Genomic DNA, 23,276 nt, shown 5'->3' on the forward strand with positions numbered 1-23,276 from the left:
CCAACCCAGCATTGTAGTAAATGAAATTCTGCCTTTTTTGTTGCTGTGCTTTTGTGGGCTTTTATGGGTTGGCTTCGCCCCCAAATTATTAAAAATAGATAATAGATAATAGATAGATAGAACTAGATAAAGCATGAGGGGTTGCTGAGAAATAGTTCACATTACAAAAAGTACCACTTTGATGTAATTCTTTAATTACTGAGTGACTTTTGAACAAAATGTACCTGGAAAATTAAGCCAATTAAAATAGTATTATTTAATTGCCATTTGTAATATCATTAACAGATCTCATGCGGCTTTCATATTCAACAGAGAAATAATATAAAATACAACAATTTTTTGTTCACTCAAGATTTTCATGGTGGTTTTCCATTGAATGCTGCCAATACAGTAACGACGGTAACAACTCTGGAAAAGGTTCTTTTACGTAAGATTATAGTTTTTACCGTGTTAGTTGTGGTCTCCGCTCTTTTTCCTTTAATGGCAGTTTACTTCCTCCTTTTTAAGCAGAGCTTAAAACATCCTTCAGTGATATAAAAAAGACATAAAGCATAAAATGTTAAAGAAAATTATATCAATCTGAATTTTATACAGTGGTGCTTTTGACAGCAGAGTACACACGGCATCTCATCATTTCAAGAGCAAGGTCACAACACACTGTCCTGTGAGTGCATCCATTCCCATGAGAGCTGTGACCTCATCCATGTACATCAGGATGGATGAGGAGAAGCCATGCATGCTTTAATTTGCGGTATTCACATGAATACAAAAATCCATTGTGCTAAGACTCGGCAAGGTGCTGAATTGCTCAAACAAGCAAGTCAGCACCTTGCCCCAGGACAACCACCTGTCATCAGAATCAACACAGGTGGAAGGCGTTACAGCCTGTTCCCGTGTAGATTTTCATAAAAAAAAAAAAAGAAATTAAATGTCTTGGTTTAAGTATAAAGCAAACTATTTTATTTCTTTTATTCTATTATCTCACCTGACTGCTAGCAGCTATAACTCTGAGCAACTCTGTCTCTGTCCAAAGGGTTGGACAACTTCGAAACACATGGTGAAGTGTTAATGAGACATTCAGTTTGGCACCTGATTTTTATTTAGTTTTTTATCTTAAGTCTACAAAAAGATTTAGACAATGTTGTCTCATTTTAGTCTTGTATTTTTGATTTTATACATTTCTGCTTTTGTTTCTCATGTTAAGGGTCACAGACATGTTGGAGTTGATCCCAGCTGTAAACGACCTATTTAATATCTCTGTATCATATTCATTTAATAGCAGTTATTTTGGTGACTGCTTTTCTTAAAAGAATCCTTTTCCCCAGTCAGAACAAAGCTCCAGTGAGTTGTGAAGACATGAATGCTCAGGTATATTTGTGTAGCTCTGGTATTGAACATACCCTGACCTGAAGATGTGACCCAACCTAACCCAACAATGACGACTTTGGATCCAGCCTGTCCCAACTCCTAAGTCCAGTCTTGGTTACTCAGAGAAAATTGAACCAATGAAGACCTCGAATGTAAACCTAACCTCAAGCTAACTGGTCACCTCTGTCATCTCCCAGACACAGTGGTTTGATGTAATTAACTGATTGATTAATTGACTTCCTGCTGCTTTTCCAGCAGCAACGTTGGCTGGTTAAGTTGGGCAGCAAAGGAAAACAGAGGAAAACAAATAATGAAACCTACAGAACATTACACCAGCAGTAGACAAATGGCCAAAATTAGAGTTTAAAATGGAAACACTGATTCATAGTTTTAGCCCCGGCCTGCCATATGTTTTACAACCATTTGTGCCTCGTTTAATATTTAGGACAATATTTTTCCCCCCACTGTAGTAGTCTTGTGTCTCCCCAGGAGATCCCTCTGCAGGCTTGGAGCTGGCCTGCTACCAGAGTAAGAGCGAGAAAGGGAGAGAGCCAAGCCTTAGTTCAGCAACTCTTAATGAAGAATAATTCATGTAGAGGGCAGCAGTTTACTGTGTACGGTTATTTATAGTCCTATTGTTTCAAATGTACAGAGAACAGAGAGAAGTATTTAGTGTTTAAGTAAACCTTAGTGTTACAGTGGGAAGTTTTGCACATTGGTTTGCATCACAGTTTCATTTTTAAATCAAAAGTACTAGTGTTCTATTTGACCTCATGGTAGAATGAATAGATGGGAGCTGCCTCCTGTTTGGAGTTGGGGCAAACAGCATTTAAGAACCTCAGAGCAGAAGGACAGAGCCCAAATTTAAACTTTTTGATCAAAATTTAAAGCATTATTTCATAACACTATGCCAGACACTGAATATCATGTGCCATCCTTGCTGGGGGGTGGGGGGCTTCCTAGCAGCAGGGACAGGTAGACCGGTCAAAATTGAAAGGAAGATGGAAGCAGCCAAATGCAGTGAGGTTCTGTATAAATTGGACCCAGAGTAAATGAGACGTGCGACTGTAGTAATGATTCACCTTTTACTGTGACCACGATTCGAAGCAAAAAGCCAAGATGACGCTTCTCTTCCTCCGTCTTCTTAAGTAGTTCAACCGAAGCCCAAACTTAGATTTTGATATTTCATTAGCTTAACTTTGTCATTGGCAACAGATCCTTTTTTTTTTTTATAGCAAAATTACACTCAATTACACAAAATTATGCAAATTTAAAGAAGTGGCCAGAGTGAGTGGGTTTTATTGTTAAGATCACAGTGATGAAACCTCTGTTTGCTCTGCAGCAGCTACCTTTCCATAAGGTCTGACGTGATAAACGTTTATGGTTTATGTCTAATGATGTAATAGTGGCTGAGCAAGGAAAAGTACACATTGGCAGCGTTTCATAGCACAAAGCGGCTCCATAATTACATCTTTAATTACTTACAATATTTACTCGTGTGACAGACATCTCAATGTGCAATGATTTTTCTTCTGTATATTTTTTTTTTGTTGTTGTTGTTTTTACATCTAGGTCTGAGAAAGCAGGAGAGATTGCAACCATTCCGTTGACAAAGGTCAGTCTCTGCCCTTCACGCGTTTGTACTGTTGCAGTGTACACTGATGAGCCACAACTTTAACACCTCCTGCTGATTTGGATGTTGTGATGTTGTGGCAGACAGAGCTCAGCATGGGCCCTCTGACCAGTCTGCAGTTGCACAGCCACATACACGGCATGCTGGGATGCACTGTGTCTTCTGAGAACGGTGGCAGCTTTCAATTTCCACGACATTAAAAGCACCGCACGCTTTTAATGTTGTGCTGACCTGTGGGTTATTAAATGTACATATGAATACCAGGAAATTCCCCCCCACTACCCATGGAGCTATTGAGGCTTAGTGAGGGTAATGACTTCTACTTCATTAAATGTGTTCCATGCATGTTTAATTAGGGAGGTGTTTGAAGTTTCATTCTGCAGGTGCTACATGTGTGGGTTGCGTGCGGGTTTTCAAAATTAGACCCTTGCAGGACTCTGTGCCCAGGTGGCCATTGGCTTATAATCACACAAATCTTCTGTCTCAAAGTTGTTAACTGTATGTTTAAAGTATATCACTTTTATAAATTTCAACTAGCATATTTAGATATTGTTAAATTTAAACAAATATGATTCAAGGCACCTGGGACACAGCCTTACAGAATTATTTGAGAAGAACCCAAGAAATCTTTGAGCCAGCTAAAGACAGTGAAGAAGGAAAACTCCCCTTCACTGAAGAAAACTCAGCATAGAACCGGCAGAAGCAGGCTCGGAAGCTATCTGCCCTGATCGTTTGGGGTGAGTTGAAAATGAAAGATCTGCCTCCTGTCTTTTCTTCAGTGCCACTGTCTCTAAGCCGAACAACATCTCTGGTCTCACCAGTGTCTTGAACACCTTTCCTTTCATTCTCGCTGATACTCTTTTATCACACGTCTGACAGTTTTCTCCAGCTGTTCCAACCTGCTTCCTCTCGCCACACTCTCCGTTGCTCTGAACCGTTGACCCTAAGTACTTAAAGTCCTGCACCTTCTTCACCTCTGCCCCCTGTAACCTCAGTCTTGCTGCGGCTAACCTTCAGACTTACACCTATCCACGTTCCTACCTTTGTCAGCCTGTCCATCACCAATGCAAACAAGAAGGGGTTCAGATCTGATCCTTGACGCAGACCCACCTCCACATACTTCTTTGCATCTCCAGACTTACAACTTGCATCCTGCCTGTGCGGCATAACCACTAACAACAATAACAATGCACACCTTCAACTTCCAGCTTCAGACTCATCAACCTGTCTGATACTCACTTTCACTTGTAGAAGGTTCCTCAGAAACTCCTCTTTCAATATAACTCCTACTCCATTTCTCTTCCTATCTGACCCATGGTAGAACAACTTGAACCCTGCTCCTAAGCTTGTAGCCTTGCTACCTTTCCACCTGGTCTCCTGGACACACAGTATGTCCACCTTCCTTCTCTGCATCATGACAACCAACTCTCTAGCCTTCCCTGTCATAGTCCCAACATTCAATCCATGGCTACTGTCACTGCTACACTGTTGGCTTCCCTTTGCTCTCTCTGCCTACGAACACGCTTTCCTCCTCTCCTTCTCCAACCAACAGTAGCCCAATTTCCACTGGCACCCTGTAGGTCAACAGCACCATTGGCAGTGCCTGTCTGGAAGTCAGATTGAGTGTGGAAGTCATGATTTGCAGGTTTGATTTGCCATGTGTTTTACGTCGGATGCCCATCCTGACACAACCCTCTGCTTTTATCCAGACTTGGAACTGGCACAAGAAGACACTGGCTTGTGCCCCATTTTGGTTGCATTGTTCTCCTGATAATGAGTCAAAATCCAAATGGATGTCTTGGCTTCTGTAGATGACAACTAATGCATTTTTCTTCAAAGTGTGTGTAATAAAATGTAATATTGATGTGGCGATTGCATTTCCTACATGAATTTGTTAATGCTTTGCTATAGTTGCTAAGATAAACAAACCCTGATCCCATCATTGATCACACCATTGAGGTGCTGAAAGAGCCAGAGGTCCCGGGTCCAACTTTGACTTGTTTTATGTTTGTTTTTCACTTCGAACTTAGTTTGCTAAATTTCTTCTTACTTTTAAATTTCATAAACTGAAATGTAAATGGAAAACGTATAAAAATCAAAGGATTAATCACAACTAAAAAGCTGCTTTTTAGGAACTCGGTGGTAATCAGGGGGATCAAGTGCAAACCTGACCTATAATGTGTCAACAATGTTTGAACAATGACACACAATTACAAAACAAAAGCACTTTGCCACAAGCACATGTGTACGGTAATAGAACAAAACGAACGCAAATGAGTGGTGGAGAATAAAAGAAGATTAATAACAAATACATTTAATAAATACATTTATCATGTCTAATGTGTTGGGCTTAGATAAACCGATAACCGTCAAGTCTTTTTAGGATGAAAGCAGCTTCACTTTTAAAATTTTGTAAAGCAAAATAAATGAGATATATAAATATAAAGTTCAATCTTTGTTGGTGGTAGTTCTTTGAAGTTTGTCTCCATATTTGGTGACAATGAAAACTTTTTTTTGTGAAGCAGGTCTCACTGGGGTGTGTTGTTATCTGTTAACCATCTAAAACCATAAAAACACACAAGTAACAAAACCCTCTTTGAACTGTGGTGTATACATTTGCTGCTTTGATACTTTGTAGTACTACGTTAATACCTACAGTATGCACTAAGTGAACAAAAAGCCATTGTGTATTTGGTAGTGTGTGAAACACAGGGCCAGATAATACTTATATCTTAGTAACGTCAAAGCCTGACACTGCCACTAAAGACGTATTCTAAAGTATGAAAAACATGAATCCTTTCTTCCTTGTTGTGTCATTGTCAACTTCCACCATCATCCATCACTCTCTCCACCAACCCATGTAGATAATTAACGAACATTACAGGTCGTACTCGTGGGTGGCTGAGCTGATCCAGGTGTTTATAGCCATCAGCGTCACCGTGTCCTTCCTAGTGATGGGATCAGCCATGAAACACACCGGTAAGTCTACTGCTATTTGAATGTCATTCAGTAATTTAGTACACCTGTTGTTACTGCTGCAGTGAAATATTGCTACTTTTACTGTGTTAGAAAGGAAGTAGTGCAGGTAATGTTAAAGCTCGTATGATTGCTACATTATAATAATACTACACTTGTTACTGGGAATATCTGTTATTCGTGATTCTAAATATTTAAGCTTTAGGCATAAAGTGTTTGTTATGGACTTTCAGTTGATGGTCTGGTGAGCTCATTGGGGAGCAGCAGACTAGAGTGGCTCTCCAATTTCTGGGAGCGAAATCTGCCAAGCAAACAGCACATCTGCTCAGCAAGAAGGTAAGTAACACAGTAAACAGCAGGTGAGAGGTTTCCGGCCAAAGTGTTTTATTGATGGAGCTTTAAAAGGGTGAATATCAACGCCTGTTCCCGTCAGAAATGATCAGGAAATTTGAAAGTGCTCCCACACATAAATATGATGGCGGAGTGGGTTCTCCAACATCTCCCGTCATACATAAGTGGAGAAGAACAGCCCTTCAACAACCTAAAAAGTGAATGGGGAATTCCACAAGGCCATCTTTTCACTTTTAACGATCACACTGCAGCGCAGATCGTAACTCATTTTAAAATGCCATTGTTATAGTTTTGATTTGTGAGCGACATTAAAAGGTTAATTGTATTGTTAAAAGAGGCACTAGGCCTTTAGTTTCTCTGCTCTTACCCTTTAAACCAAATCCAGTCAAATCTATTTCACACTTTACTGCCAGATTCTTTGTTTGTGGTCTTTTGGTTGTTGCTTATTATTTAATTTGCAAAATATTTACTGTCTACTTTCAAATAAATAAAGAAGAGGAGGATAGATATGTGATTTTTTTTTGTGTGTGTTCTTTTCTTTCCAGTTTAGTTAAAGGATTCATCTCACTACTTGGATTTGGTGTCATTTTTATTGTATCACTGTGTGATCCAAGGGTAAATAACACACACACACACACAACACACACACTATCAGAAATAAATAAAGTCCAGTTCATATTGATATGGATACCAACTCCTGTTTCACCAGTCATAAGTTTCTCTTTCCATTTTCTTCAGGGTTTTGTTGTCATGCTGGACAAATTTGTATCCTTCTCTCTCAACACTGAAGTCGGACTGTTTGTCTTCATAATGCTGAGAGAATCCAGAGAAGACAGATTCCAGTGAGTCTGTTTATTATTTTGATTTTTACATATATCTGTATTGACAGGATTTGAGACATGCTTGTGGTGTTGTGGCTACTTATGGAGAGTTAGAGGTGCTTTTCTACATAGAAGAATAAGAAGAAGCATAGGAAGCATAATCAAAATGCCTATAGTTGGCCCCATTTAGGGTTTAGCTTAAATTGATCAAACTGAAAAAAACACAAGGAGCTGTATAAAGTACCAAAACCCATTGATGACAGTCGGGAAAAATGCTAGAAAATTCTTTAAAGCCCAGTGAGAAATGGCTTTTGGACCTTACGTTGCAAGTACATCAGGGTCAGCTGCTACACTGAGGGTAATCAGTGTCTAGTTTTGTGATGATCCACATCTTTCTAGACAATTAACCAGGTCTTTGATCGAGATTTCAACCCCAGGGAGCAGGAATTAGTACTCTGCTATAATTTGTCTCCCCCTGCTGTTGCTGGGTGGGATTCACTTTTACACAACTATTGTAAATAACAGTGAGTCCCTCTAATGGACACAGGCACATGTTTGCAAGGTGGAGCTGTTACAGAACCAGTATAGAACATGTCAGTAATATTACAGGCTTTTAATGACATAGTGTTAAAATAGCAGTAACCAAACTGTGCGTCACTCAAAGCGTCCACAAACAGAATGCGAACAGCAAAACTTGGATTACCCTGACAAAAAGTGAAACTCGGGTGTATTAGCGCTTCTGAAGTCCTGTCATTGTAATAGTTTTTTACATTTCCTAAACCTTTTTTAACGTGATGATCAAAAGCAAAAACTTCACTAATAGAACTACACACCAAGAAAACACAACGGCAAAATACTGTAGCAACCGGCTAATAAATGATCGCTTAAGAAGAAAATTATCTCTTTTATCTCTATTGGGGCTGTAAGTAGTAATAATAATAATAATAATAACATTAATTTTGAGAGGCCACTAAAAGAAGAGCCACTCATCCTGATGAAAACCAGTCCCGTGGTGTGAGCCCTACTATTAACAGAAAGGTTTTATCCCTCTATTTTTTTGTATGTTTTCATTTGATTTCTTGAGGAAGAATGTCTGAAGGACCAGTAGCTGTGGATCAGTTTGTGAAACAGTTGTCTAAACTGTGGTTCATTGGTTTGATTCCTGGCCACGAGTTCTTAAAGTTAATAAGCCCATAACTAGAAGCGACTTGAATGTAGCAACTGTCCACAAAAATTGCCACACGGGATCCACAAAGTTTATACATTTTTAAGTCAGATCAAGTTATCAAATCAGGTTAAAATGAAAAATTGTTAATCTCTGTAAGGATCAAATCCAACATAATGGATTGATTTAAAAAATGTAAATGTCCTTTTCACTTCCTTCCCTCCATCCATCTAAATGTTTGCTTCGCAATAGTCGCGTGACGCTGTTTAGATCTTTTTAAGTTCAATATTACACTTCCTATTATAAAATTGCTGTCTGAGTTTCCAGATGAACACTATTGTTATTAGTATGTTGTTATACATGTAAGTTTCATTTTGCCTTCATGAAAACACATCACATCAATCAAATGGCCGATTCCTATTTATCATTATCCAGACAGGTCTCTGGAAAGATAAATTACTTGCTAGTAATTTTAGGAAAACAATGTCACCTTGGAGTTGGAATGTGATTTTCTGCCTCTCTTTTTAGACAGCTTGCAGTCCCTCTGCCAGTGGGTGACTGTGTCTTCAGCCTCAGTTGGCTGCTCCCCACCTACTTCCTCTTTGCAGTAACCTATGACATCCTGCAGACCTTGGCTGATGTGGCTCATTTCCTGCCTTTCTACAGCCACAGTCAGGAGCCACCCAACCACAATCTGAGTGGGAGCCTAACAGCAGCCAATCTCTCCGTCCTGCTCTGATTGTCGAGCAGCCAGATGAGATGGACCAGGAGTTGAAAATGCAAAAAAAAGAATCAGCAGCTTAGAAATTGCTTTTATTACGTATTCATACTTAACGAACTTGATACAAGACTTTATAGCTACGCATTATTTAACTGCATTTTAATGTTTGGGCGCTGCACCTTTGCATGCTGGCTTATCATCAGTCTAACAATGTGACAGCATGTAACACCTGTAGAGATCGCTAAGTCTTTTAAACCATAGTGGAGCCCTGCTCGTCTGAAATAGTTGCTTTTGTTCCTAATAAATTGGCAACATTCTTATCTGACTTTTCCAATATACTCAAGATGTATAGTAAAGGCTATTTTAGAAGAAGGAGAGATGGAATCTTATACATTATTTAGTTTGTGGATGCTTTTCCTTCCAAAAAGGGGATTTTAGGATGCTGCCTTATGTCCTGCTACCTGGGCCTGAACGCTAGGCTACTGAAATCACTTTCTGGAGCAAAGTCGGCACTTTTTTAATGGAATCCACTTGGAGTACGTTTTTTCAAGCCATCATCTATCAGATCATTAGAGGCAGACTTCTGCACTACACAACACAACAGACAGCACAACGTATCTTAAAACACAGGCAGCAACAATTTTATCTTGTGCCACAATAAGGTAAAGAAAGACATCAAGCTATGAGTATTGGCTTCTATTAGATTGGATTGGAGTTTTTTTTGCCAGATCACTTTGTACTGGTACACAGTTACTGTCAGACTCAATGCAGCCTAATGGGTCATTCACATACTGTATATGTGACAGCAACAGGTTGATACATTTTTCAATGATTATTTTTTATAATTACTTTTTGTTTTCTGATAAATGTATATTTTTTTATTATGCCCCAGTAACACATGATGCCAGGCCTGGTACAGATAAACCAGTTCAACAACGTTTAGATACGTTCTTTTGAATTCATAGTAAAAACCAGTCACTGCGGCAGAGACATGTTTGTTGCTATAAGGTTTCATTTAGGCAAACAGCACATGATTAAATGGCGGCAGGTTCCCTTCCCAACTTCCACTGTTAATTTGCAAAAACATCCCCTTTATGCCAATTTAAGAATCCATGCTCTGAGAACATGTACTGAGAATGAAGCATTTCTTTAGCCTGCTGGAAACCCCACACCGCAGCAGCAGGATGACAGGAACATGAGGGAGGTTCAGGCCTTTTAAGTAAACTTTTTATGGGTTTATTAAAGCCATTAAAATAAAATGTGTTTTGACATGAATAAAACTGTTAATGTTACTGACAGTATTAAACTTAATCCAAAGTGTAATTTTAGCCCCAACACTGCATAGAATTTCTACACACACAAAAAAAACTCATAACTTTTAAAACAGCAGATAAAGGTTGACTTTAGACTAGTTATGTCGCGCTGAGGAAACACTGCATCAAAACTAACACCAGCCAGTGGCCTGCAGGGAAACAGAGGCCAGTGTGTTGAATGCTAAGTGAATAGTATTGACTGAATGGGATGTCAGATAATCAGATGTTAGTGTTCTAAAGTTTAAAGCCATCTGTTGCCCCGGTTACCGGGGGGGGGGGGGGTTTGGGATGGAGGCACTGCGGAGCACTTCGTTGGATGGATGGTCCTTAAAGAGTTATTAGCTTTTAGTGATCTCATGTTGCTGTGTGACCTCTTTTTAATGTATCTGCCAGGTGAAATACACAGTGGGAATTCTGCGGCTATACAGATGTCATCGCTACGCTGATGCTGTGTCCCCTTTTCCATTGAACCCAGTATTTAGTTGTGAAATATCTAAAGAGAAGTTAACTCCCATTAATTTATCTCTTGTTACTGCCTTGTTGGTTAATGATAAGCTGATGCAGTCACATCAATATACCGAAGCAGAAACACATATTCTGATTCACCTTTACATTTATTACATTTATTTTTGCTTTGCATAAACTTTTTTGTACATGCATTTAACTTACACTTAAGAAGAATGAAAAAGTGGACCCGTAGACCTTTTGGTCTTTAGTTCTGGCATTTGTCAATTTATCAATCCGAGGATGATCTGAGTTTCACAGTCACTTGTCTTTTGTAAAAGGAACTCATCTACACCAAAGGTGCCGCCAAGGTTCGGCCATGGCTGCTTCAAACGTCTGCAGCTCTCCACCTGTGGGTAGTGAAGGGACGGTCACGAATGACCTGGTTCTTTTGAACTGCTCCTGGGTAGGAACGATCCGAGTCCTATTTGAGAGCCATTTTTAATAAGCAGTGGCCAAACTTTACTGCCTCAGTCATTCCAGAATTGGAGGACATTTTCTGTCCCTCACATGAAATTTCAAATAATCCATGCTCAGAATACTGAAACAAAAACGTCCTCTGTAACATACATTTGCCCCAGAAAACATCTAAAAACTGTTGTGAAAAAGGTTGTTCAAAAATATTATATAAAATACCAAATAAATCTTAATCACATGACACCGAAAAAAAGAACTTCAAGACCAAAGAGCTCGCTTCCATTTTTCGTATCCTGTTTGCTCTGATTGTAAATCTCTAGGCAATGCAACATCGTTACTCATATTGTCAAAAAGACACACATGAATTTCAAGTTTTTTTAATTATATAACTAAGTTTTTTTTACCTTGACTGTAATGTTGCATTGCACAGTTTGCATCTATTACTGAGGAAAAGCTAGAATTAGGATTAATTTGCAATTATAGTAACAGGGTTGCCTCTCACTCCGTCCACTCAAAAGGGGCAGTATATTGTCTAGATTAAAAATAAATGTATACTTAAGCATAATCTACATTTTAAAAATGTATTGATATATTTTCCAGTATGTAATTAGCATTTTCTCTTTTTATTGCCATCAGGTAGCCTAACCATGCGGAGATGGTAACAACTACCTGGGACAGAATTATTAACTTGAAAACAATCCGACAAGTATTTACATCATGTTTAAAATATTTTCAATAAGTTTATAGATATTTTTAAAATATTTATAGCGTTCCGGCAGATCATTGTGCCATCAGCGTGATGCTGATGAACAAAGGAGGCAGTAGTATTTAGAAAAAGAAGCTCAGTTGGTAAAGGCAGTTGACCACAGGGTGAGTGGTTCGATCCCCGGCCCTGGCTATATATGTCAAAGTGTCCCTGGGCAAGACACTGAAGCCCTAACAGCCCATTCCCCTCCCCAGCCGTGCAGTGCCGGTCCAAGCCCGGTAGAAATTGGGGAGGGTTGCGTCAGGAAGGGCATCCGGTGTAAAAAAAACTGTGCCAAATCAACATGCGGACACTTATCCGCTGTGGCGACCCTGAACTCAAAAAATTTTTTAAATGTATTTATTTTAGGTTCTGCGTATTCATAACAGGGTTGCACAAAGGAGAGTAGATAACAGCAAAAACATAAAAAGTGTAAAATTAATGTCTACAGTGCAAGTCTCGTGTGTGTGTGTGTGTGTGTGTGTGTGTGTGTGTGTGTGTGTAGCCCGCAGAGCACAGACATCAGCTCGGTCAATTAGAGTAATTTAATTTAGTGCTGTTAAACCAAGTCCATGCAGGTGCAAAAATGATACTTATACTTATAAAATAGAGATACTGATAAAAATCTTATCCTAACATACCAATTGCCTTAGTGATCATCAAAATAAACCCAGCCCCCTAAAAAAAAAACATCTAAAAAGTGAATGATGACCCATGTTTTTGAAAAGCTCTTGGACAGCAACAGAGCCATCGGCAGATTCCCCTTAAAGACCCATAACTTCCATCTCTAAGTCTGGAGATTTGTCCATCTGACAAAGCTGGGGATTGAACTCCATCAGTACTACTACATGTACTACAGTACAATATACTGCATTATTACTATAAGAAATAAGGCAGTGAGCACTTGTCTTATGTCACAAGCAGCCAAAGTCATCGTGTGTGTCAAGCTAAACTTAAAATCATAAGAAAGTTGATTCACAATCCATAATATTGTAATTATTATAATAATAATGGTAATTTACATTAAAAGAAACAAGTAAATAGGAGGAAATTCAGATGAACATCCAGGGATCCTGCTTGAGAGGAAGCAAGTGGAGTTTTTGGTCTGTGTCTTTCTAGTCCTTACCCACAAAGTCTGTGGAAAATAATGGAAATGTTTAAAAGCTGCTGAGACATGGAAGGAGAACATGCAGGGATCAGATTACAGGACAAGAAACCAGGAGGAACGACTTCATCCAGATATTAAACCACAGTCATGCTACAGGTATGTTTGCTGTGTGTTTAATTGCTTATCATTTGTATTTCAGTAGCCAGTTATTTTAATGACTGCGTGTTTAGTTTTGTATAATTAGAGAAAAGCATGTGGAGAATGTAAATTCCCCATGTGACAGGTGAACTTTATGGATCCTGTTTGTTTCATTTAGCGAAAGGTGAACATAAAAGATCGGGCTGCTTTCTCGTAAGTCAAGGAAACACAGACGTGATAGAAATAATGATCCTAGTATATGTTTTATCCTAGTGTATATATGCTTCTTCTTTATGAACAACGTAATCCTTGAGTGCCAGGCAGCAGCTTTTGTTTTAATTAAGACGAATGTGAAAGCTGTAAATAAAAACCTGACAGTATTGTACTTTGAAGCAGTTTGAACAGCTGGGACTGTGGTTCAATCTAAGTGTCCTGGACATCTTTTGTTTTTTTGTTGCATAATTTTATCTTTTCTAAATAATAACCTTCTACACTAAACACAGATCCAATATATATTTCGCACAATCAGTTAAAAACAACAAACAAATAAAAGAGTAATAGGAAAATGTGTCATGCAAAAAAATTGAGACAATGTGTAAAATGGAAATTAAAACAGAATTCAATGATTTGCAAATCTCATCAACTCCTATTTTATTCACCTTTTATACCAAGTCATGTTGCCATCTACAAACCTAATTAGTCGTCAAATCCACCATTTGATTTTGGTTTGCTGCCATTAGTTTTACAGCCTTTTGTTGCTGAGTTCCTTTGATGCAAAGCTGTTTAGCATCAGCATGTAACACAAAAAGACAAGTGGTACATTTTGAGGCACTGGATTCTGATCCTTTACAGCTTCTCCTGTACTTTGATTTCAGATCTAGTGGTGTTAGTTGTCGTAGTTATGAGGTTAATGATGTTAATGCTGTTCGTTGTTGTTGTGATGGTGGAAGTTGTGATATTATTGGCTGCGGTAGTGGTGGGTCAATATTTCCCTGTATTATTTCCTGTCAGAGACCCACGTTTCCTTTTGTACAAAACATGCTGAGATGTGCAAACAATGTGACATCACCACATGAGTTCTGTATTTGCAGTTTTATTTGGTTTCCAGAATCCTCGTTTTTGGCCCTGATCAAAGGTCCAAATTTTGGGACCAAGTTAAAACCTATTTAAATGCAGTACGTATCACAACTTGACCCACTGAAATAATATTTTTTGTAGCTCACTTAATGTGACACTGTATTTGATGCAAACAGTGCATCTGCACAGGCTCTGGTTAAAACTATGTTACCTATATTATCTTAAATGTTTATTTTAAGATTAATCTTAAAGAATTTGTAACTTTGACGCAGTGATAGTTTAGAGTCAGAGCCAAGATTTGGGGAAGATGTTTCATTGGATATAGTGGAAAAAAACTCCATGTAGTTGGTTATTTTGTTTTCTATCATCTGTGGATTCATATTGAAATTTCTGCTGTTAAGGCTGATTTTGAGAGAAGCTGATATGCTTTTAGTTTGAAGTGTGACAAGGCACGTAATACTCATTTTTAATATAATTAGCCCACATGGACATGAGCTGATAATACAAAAAATTTAATAAAAAGAATAAAAGAAGAATGACATTAGCTATTTAAAAATAGAGGTTATAGAACCTAAGATTCATTAAGTTTCTCTCTATTATCTGTGATTTGATGCAGCCTTGAGCTGCATTTCTTATTGCAATTGCCATCTATTGGAACCACTTTGCTGTTTGCAGTAGATTTGTGTGCTGTTTTTTCTTTTTTGATAGAGGCTGCACTGTGTTGGTTTGGGTAAGCTGTAGCACTGATGGCAGCTGAGTGACTGAGCTTAAAGGTCACTTTATAAGGACAAAAGAGAGCATTACATCACAATCACAGATGTGAAGATACAGATGTGCATAATCAGGGATGTGTCCAAATATTACATATATTGCTTCTTTGAATGTAACTTAGAGCACATTGGTCTTTACAGAAAAAGCTACGGAAGTGCACACACTTATTCACTATAACTAAGGTTGCTGATTGTGATTCATGATGGGAAAATAGCAAAAAGTTTTATACATATAAACATCTGCACTATGACATTTACAGGTGAACATAATTTGACCTCCTCTAAACTTTTCTTAACAATGCTAAAGAAGTCTCCTTGAAGTCTTCGCAAATGTATTAAAAATTGAAAAGGAAAAAAAATTACATGTACATATCCATGAAATTCAAAATCGCGCTCTGGTGCATCCTGTTTCCACTGAACATCCTTGAGTTGGCACAGATCTGGGGAAGGGTACAGAAATATTTGGGTCGGCCCACTCCAGGACTCCTCCTGGAGTGGGCCGGGCCTGACAGCACTGAGCGATCAAGAGAGAAGGGTCTTAGTCAGGGAGATGACCAACAACCGGAGGCTCACTCTGAAAAAGCTCCAGCATTTCTTTGCGGGGAATGGAGAACCTTCCAGAAGAACAACCATCGTTGCAGGTCTCCACCAATCAGGCCTGTATGGTAGATTGGTCAGATGGAAACCCCTCCTCAGTAAAAGGCACATGACAGCCCACCTGAAGGACTCTCAGAGCATGAGAAACACATTTCTCATGTCTCTTTGGCCTGAATGCTAAGTATCATATCTGGAGGAACCAGGCACCGCTCCCCACCTGGCCAATATCATCACTACAATAAAGCGTGGGGGTGGAAGAACGCAATGTACAGGGGCAACGGTTCTTCTTTCAACAGGACAAAAACCCTAAGCACACAGCCAAGATAACAAAGGAGTGGCTACGGGACAACTCTAATTGTCCTCGAGTGGCGCAGACTTGAACCTGATTGAACATCTCTGGAGAAATCTGAAAATGAATTGAATAATAACAGTTCTTGTAAAATGTTCAGCGAGGTAGGGTTTGATTTCTCTGATGTTGTAGAACAATTTTGTTAAAGGTGTCTTTCTCTCATCTAAGCAGAGATGTCGGAGAGACAGCCAATGAAATTTGTTATGGGACATTGGATTCATCAGCTGAAAAGAGCAGGAAGAGTTGCGTGTCAGCAGCATAGCAATGATAAGAGAAGAAATGTGAGTGGATGATAGAACCCAAGGATGTGATATAGATGGAAGAAAGAAGAGCATCAAGAACTGAACTGAACACAACGGTAGAGAGACTGTGAAAGTTGGAAACATGTCCCTGCCAGTTTTCCTTTAAGGTTCGTTCACATATTAGGACTGAAGCCAGGCTTGTACCAGAGATGCTTAAGTCAGAGAATGCCGACAGGAGGATCTGGTCGTTCACCGTGTCAAAGGCTGCAGATGGATCAAGTTGGATTAAGACAGAAGACTGACCCACAGCTTTTGCAGCTGGCAGGAATTCCACACCTGTCAGGAGAGTTGTTTCTGTGTAGTGACACTTCTTGAAGCCAGACTGAAATCAAAGAGGTTTTTCAGAGAAAGGAAATCTTAGAGTTTATTAAAGACTGATCATTAAAGGGTCTTGGCAAGAAATGGACGAAGACACAGGGGTCTGTAACTCTCCATAAGGAAGGGATTGAGAGTAGGCTTCTTTAACTGTGGGATGATCTGGGCCTGCTTAAATAAGCTGGGGAACGTCTCTGCTTTGATGTGTTAATGAACTGTGTAATGGCTGCGATCAGTGTGGGAGCAACTGCTTGAAGGAGAGTGGAGGGGATGGAATCCAGAGAGCAGGTGGTCAGATGGTTAGAGAGGAGGAGGGTGGATGCGTCGTCCTCGCTCACAGTGGAAAATGAGGAGAGTGATGCGCTGTTAGATGAAGTTAGTGTCTCCTCCTCATGTCTCCATCAGGAGGAGTCATGATGTCTCCATCAGGAGGGAGTCATGATGTCTCCATCAGGAGGAAGTCATGATGTCTCCATCAGGAGGAGTCATGATGATGTCATGATGTCTCCATCAGGAGGAAGTCATGATGTCTCCATCAGGAGGAGTCATGATGTCTCCATCAGGAGGAAGTCATGATGTCTCCATCAGGAGGAGTCATGATGTCTCTATCAGGAGGAGTCATGATGTCTCCATGAGGAGGAAGTCATGATGATGTCATGATGTCTCCATCAGGAGGAAGTCATGATGATGTCATGATGTCTCCATCAGGAGGAAGTCATGATGTCTCCATCAGGATGAGTCATGATGTCTCCATCAGGAGGAAGTCATGATGTCTAAATCAGGAGGAGTCATGATGTCTGTATCAGGAGGATTCATGATGTCTCTATCAGGAGGAGTCATGATGTCTCCGTCAGGAGGAAGTCATGATGTCTACATCAGGAGGAGTCATGATGTCTCTATCAGGAGGAGTCATGATGTCTCCATCAGGAGGAAGTCATGATGTCTCCATCAGGAGGAGTCATGATGTCTCCATGAGGAGGAGGTCATGATGTCTCCATCAGGAGGAGTCATGATGTCTCCATGAGGAGGAAGTCATGATGTCTCCATCAGGAGGAAGTCATGATGTCTCCATCAGGAGGAGTCATGATGATGTCATGATGTCTCCATCAGGAGGAGTCATGATGTCTCCATCAGGAGGAGTCATGATGTCTCTATCAGGAAGAGTCATGATGTCTTCATCAGGAGGAGTCATGATGTCTCCATCAGGAGGAAGTCATGATGTCTCCATCAGGAGGAGTCATGATGTCTCCATCAGGAGGAAGTCATGATGTCTCTATCAGGAGGAGTCATGATGTCTCCATGAGGAGGAAGTCATGATGATGTCATGATGTCTCCATCAGGAGGAGTCATGATGTCTCCATCAGGAGGAAGTCATGATGATGTCATGATGTCTCCATCAGGAGGAAGTCATGATGTCTCCATCAGGATGAGTCATGATGTCTCCATCAGGAGGAAGTCATGATGTCTACATCAGGAGGAGTCATGATGTCTCTATCAGGAGGAGTCATGATGTCTCCATCAGGAGGAGTCATGATGTCTCTATCAGGAGGAGTCATGATGTCTCCGTCAGGAGGAAGTCATGATGTCTACATCAGGAGGAGTCATGATGTCTACATCAGGAGGAGTCATAATGTCTCCATCAGGAGGAAGTCATGATGTCTCCATCAGGAGGAGTCATGATGTCTCCATGAGGAGGAGGTCATGATGTCTCCATCAGGAGGAGTCATGATGTCTCCATGAGGAGGAAATCATGATGTCTCCATCAGGAGGAAGTCATGATGTCTCCATCAGGAGGAGTCATGATGATGTCATGATGTCTCCATCAGGAGGAGTCATGATGTCTCCATCAGGAGGAGTCATGATGTCTCTATCAGGAAGAGTCATGATGTCTTCATCAGGAGGAGTCATGATGTCTCCATCAGGAGGAAGTCATGATGTCTCCATCAGGAGGAGTCATGATGTCTCCATCAGGAGGAAGTCATGATGTCTCCATCAGGAGGAGTCATGATGTCTCTATCAGGAGGAGTCATGATGTCTACATCAGGAGGAGTCATGATGTCTCTATCAGGAGGAGTCATGATGTCTACATCAGGAGGAGTCATAATGTCTCCATCAGGAGGAGGTCATGATGTCTCCATCAGGAGGAGTCATGATGTCTCCATGAGGAGGAAGTCATGATGATGTCATGATGTCTCCATCAGGAGGAGTCATGATGTCTCCATCAGGAGGAAGTCATGATGATGTCATGATGTCTCCATCAGGAGGAGTCATGATGTCTCCATCAGGAGGAGTCATGATGTCTCTATCAGGAGGAGTCATGATGTCTCCGTCAGGAGGAAGTCATGATGTCTACATCAGGAGGAAGTCATGATGTCTCCATCAGGAGGAGTCATGATGTCTCCATCAGGAGGAGTCATGATGTCTCTATCAGGAGGAGTCATGATGTCTACATCAGGAGGAGTCATAATGTCTCCATCAGGAGGAGGTCATGATGTCTCCATCAGGAGGAGTCATGATGTCTCCATGAGGAGGAAGTCATGATGATGTCATGATGTCTCCATCAGGAGGAGTCATGATGTCTCCATCAGGAGGAAGTCATGATGATGTCATGATGTCTCCATCAGGAGGAAGTCATGATGTCTCCATCAGGATGAGTCATGATGTCTCCATCAGGAGGAAGTCATGATGTCTACATCAGGAGGAGTCATAATGTCTCCATCAGGAGGAGTCATGATGTCTCCATCAGGAGGAAGTCATGATGTCTCCATCAGGAGGAGTCATGATGTCTCCATCAGGAGGAAGTCATGATGATGTCATGATGTCTCCATCAGGAGGAGTCATGATGTCTCTATCAGGAGGAGTCATGATGTCTCCATCAGGAGGAAGTCATGATGTCTCCATCAGGAGGAGTCATGATGTCTCCATCAGGAGAAGGTCATGATGTCTCCATCAGGAGGAAGTCATGATGTCTCCATCAGGAGGAGTCATGATGTCTCCATCAGGAGGAAGTCATGATGTCTCCATCAGGAGGAGTCATGATGTCTCCATCAGGAGGAAGTCATGATGATGTCATGATGTCTCTATCAGGAGGAGTCATGATGTCTCCATCAGGAGGAGTCATGATGTCTCCATCAGGAGGAAGTCATGATGTCTCCATCAGGAGGAGTCATGATGTCTCCATCAGGAGGAAGTCATGATGTCTCCATCAGGAGGAGGTCATGATGTCTCCATCAGGAGGAGTCATGATGTCTCCATCAGGGGGAAGTCATGATGTCTCCATCAGGAGGAGTCATGATGTCTCCATCAGGAGGAAGTCATGATGTCTCCATCAGGAGGAGTCATGATGTCTCCATCAGGAGGAGGTCATGATGTCTCCATCAGGAGGAGTCATGATGTCTCCATCAGGAGGAAGTCATAATGATGTCATGATGTCTCTATCAGGAGGAGTCATGATGTCTCCATCAGGAGGAGTCATGATGTCTCCATCAGGAGGAAGTCATGATGTCTCCATCAGGAGGAGTCATGATGTCTCCATCAGGAGGAAGTCATGATGTCTCCATCAGGAGGAGTCATGATGTCTCCATCAGGAGGAGGTCATGATGTCTCCATCAGGAGGAGTCATGATGTCTCCATCAGGGGGAAGTCATGATGTCTCCATCAGGAGGAGTCATGATGTCTCCATCAGGAGGAGTCATGATGTCTACATCAGGAGGAGTCATGATGTCTCTATCAGGAGGAGTCATGATGTTTCCATCAAGAGGAGTCATGATGTCTCCATCAGGAGGAAGTCATGATGTCTCCATCAGGAGGAGTCATGATGTCTCCATCAGGAGGAAGTCATGATGATGTCATGATGTCTCCATCAGGAGGAGTCATGATGTCTCTATCAGGAGGAGTCATGATGTCTCCATCAGGAGGAAGTCATGATGTCTCCATCAGGAGGAGTCATGATGTCTCCATCAGGAGAAGGTCATGATGTCTCCATCAGGAGGAGTCATGATGTCTCCATCAGGAGAAGGTCATGATGTCTCCATCAGGAGGAAGTCATGATGTCTCCATCAGGAGGAGTCATGATGTCTCCATCAGGAGGAAGTCATGATGTCTCCATCAGGAGGAGTCATGATGTCTCCATCAGGAGGAAGTCATGATGATGTCATGATGTCTCCATCAGGAGGAGTCATGATGTCTCTATCAGGAGGAGTCATGATGTCTCCATCAGGAGGAAGTCATGATGTCTCCATCAGGAGGAGTCATGATGTCTCCATCAGGAGAAGGTCATGATGTCTCCATCAGGAGGAAGTCATGATGTCTCCATCAGGAGGAGTCATGATGTCTCCATCAGGAGGAAGTCATGATGATGTCATGATGTCTCTATCAGGAGGAGAGTTGTGGGAGCTGGTAGTTGCCACCTCAATAGTAAAGAAGCTGGCTAAGTAAGCGTGATCACCTGCTAGTAGCTTATTACCATCTAACAAACAAATGAAGTGGAAACATTTGCGTGAGTTGGGTTCAAATGGTGCAGGAAGAAGGTTAAAGCAAATCAGACTGAGAGTTGTTACTAAATCATCAACAGTCAGTTCGTCTACAAATGACAAGATGCTTTAGTTTTATCACCCAGTACAGAAAGAGTCCGATAAATTGTTGTTTATATATTTCACACGTGTAAGATGGATGTAGCATCGCATTACAAGACAAATGAAGAAATAAGTATTGAGGACTAGTGTTCTTTGTGTTCACTTTACAATGTAGATCCCAATTTTAATCTACATTAAAATTGAAAACAGACTTTTCCCAAATAACAGGTAGTTTAATACAGGTGTTTCCTATGTTTGAATCTTCTTCAGTAAATCTGAAGGATTCTGCACCTTTTATCTCTAAGTGTCTTTACTGGCTTTTTGTGAGCTGCAGAAAGAGTTCAGGGCTGGTCAGCCAGCATTTTTCTAAGGGACCTTTAAAATGCAACCATTAGTATTAGCGGTTCACACCTCTGTATTCTGCCCTTTAATGTCACCAGGACATTTGTGAGGTGTTGGTAATTGGAAAAACAAGTGATGGCAGAAGTTTTTTTCCTGCTAAATGGATGATTGTATCATGTACTGGGAGACCTTCACCCTTTCTCCCAAAGGCGTCAGGTCTTCTCTTGATTACTTATCTTTCTTTCTGCTGGTTCACGTATTCATACTGATGTTGGTGCCTTATAGATCAAATCATACCATTTAAACTTCACAGGAGGAAATTGTACAACCTGATGACTGCAGAGCTGTGAGAGAGGCTGATGGGGTCCTGTTTACCCCTGTGTTTCATCACTTTTCTTTAAACTACACCTCGTTACAGTTTTTGGAAACGTAATCCTTGGCCTTGCTTGCTGTGTGCACGTTTGTATCTGCTTAATAGTCTATGGTCACCACTGAAAGATTCTGAACAGGTGACAGATCTGGAGTCAGTCACACACACCGTCTGTGAAGCCATAATGTTGTAGGACAGGCCTCTGTGTCGATGGTACCTTTACACATTTGCCAGTCACCATCACAGACTGGCCTTTTTTCAAAGTTCTCCCAATTCCAGATGGCTGTATTTATCTCAGTAGGTTCAAAGGTTCAAAGGTAAGAATGTATTTAGTGAAACAGTGGAATCAACAAGGTACTTTTGTGTGGTTTGGACTCTAGGAAGAGTCCTTGTGGGTCTGCATTTCAGTTTTTGAGGTGACTTTGCTCCTGTGATCTTTCAGAGCTTTAGAAGTCGGCTTTTATACTACTGTCCTGATCTATGCCCTAAGACAAATTATAGAAGTCTTTGTCACTGTCTTGACCTGCAGTGTGCAGTGTTTTCCAAAGTGCAGGGCATCATACTATATTCAGGTCTGTGTCTTCTTAAACTAGGTCCAGTGAATTCAGTTTTTCAGTTTGCCATGTGAACTGCAGTCAAGTACATTAGAGCAAAACACTTAAAGCAAACAGGAGGCACATCAAAGGACAAGTATACATTTCTAAATGATTTTTAATTAGCAAATAAAATTGGGTTTATTTCAGCAGTGCAGAATGTAGAATGTAGATTAATGGATATTTTTTATAATACAAAATGCAGTAATATCTGCAGCTTTCAATGCACGTTTTATACTGATAATGTATGTGGAATTACTGTTAGTGGGGGTGGGGCTGAGAGAACCCACCCTCTCATCTTCTCAATTTTAATTTATAACCAAACAGCTACACCAGAGTTACTGGTTATGTCTGCACACACAAGCACACGCGCACACACACACACAAAATAAAAACTCCAAACTATTATCAAAATATATTTTATTCTGGACTTTGTATCACTGATCTAACTTAAATGATAACAGATTCATGTGATATGAGTTGCAGAAAAAAAGGCTTTGAGACACATTGGAGAGATGCTGCTGGAGCTGACGTGACGTGACGCGACGTTATGGCAGCACAGATAAAGGCTGACTATCAGATGGCCGAGTTCACCCTGACAACCTACAGATGGCATGAACACATCCGAGAAATTTGCTTGTGTCAGATATCTGGTTTTGTAACTGTTGGCTTCAGATACAGGGAATACAAACTAAGTGAGTAGGAACACATGGAATCTTTGTGGATT

General features: G+C 40.7%; 1 protein-coding gene across 2 annotated transcripts in view; it reads left to right on the forward strand.

Moving 5' to 3' along the window:
- si:ch211-51h4.2 (uncharacterized) overlaps positions 1–9,106 on the forward strand; it is a 70,488-nt gene extending 61,382 nt beyond the window's left edge. For both annotated transcript variants that reach the window (XM_067514239.1, XM_067514240.1), the window contains 6 exons: positions 2,941–2,983; positions 5,866–5,980; positions 6,211–6,313; positions 6,874–6,943; positions 7,067–7,170; positions 8,843–9,106. In XM_067514239.1, coding sequence (XP_067370340.1) covers positions 2,941–2,983; positions 5,866–5,980; positions 6,211–6,313; positions 6,874–6,943; positions 7,067–7,170; positions 8,843–9,053 — 646 coding nt within the window. In that variant the 3' untranslated portion in view covers positions 9,054–9,106. The remainder of the gene's footprint in view (positions 1–2,940; positions 2,984–5,865; positions 5,981–6,210; positions 6,314–6,873; positions 6,944–7,066; positions 7,171–8,842) is intronic.
- The last annotated feature ends 14,170 nt before the right edge of the window (positions 9,107–23,276 follow it).

The sequence above is a fragment of the Channa argus genome, chromosome 8 (assembly GCF_033026475.1).
Source record: "Channa argus isolate prfri chromosome 8, Channa argus male v1.0, whole genome shotgun sequence".
Lineage (NCBI taxonomy): Eukaryota > Metazoa > Chordata > Actinopteri > Anabantiformes > Channidae > Channa > Channa argus.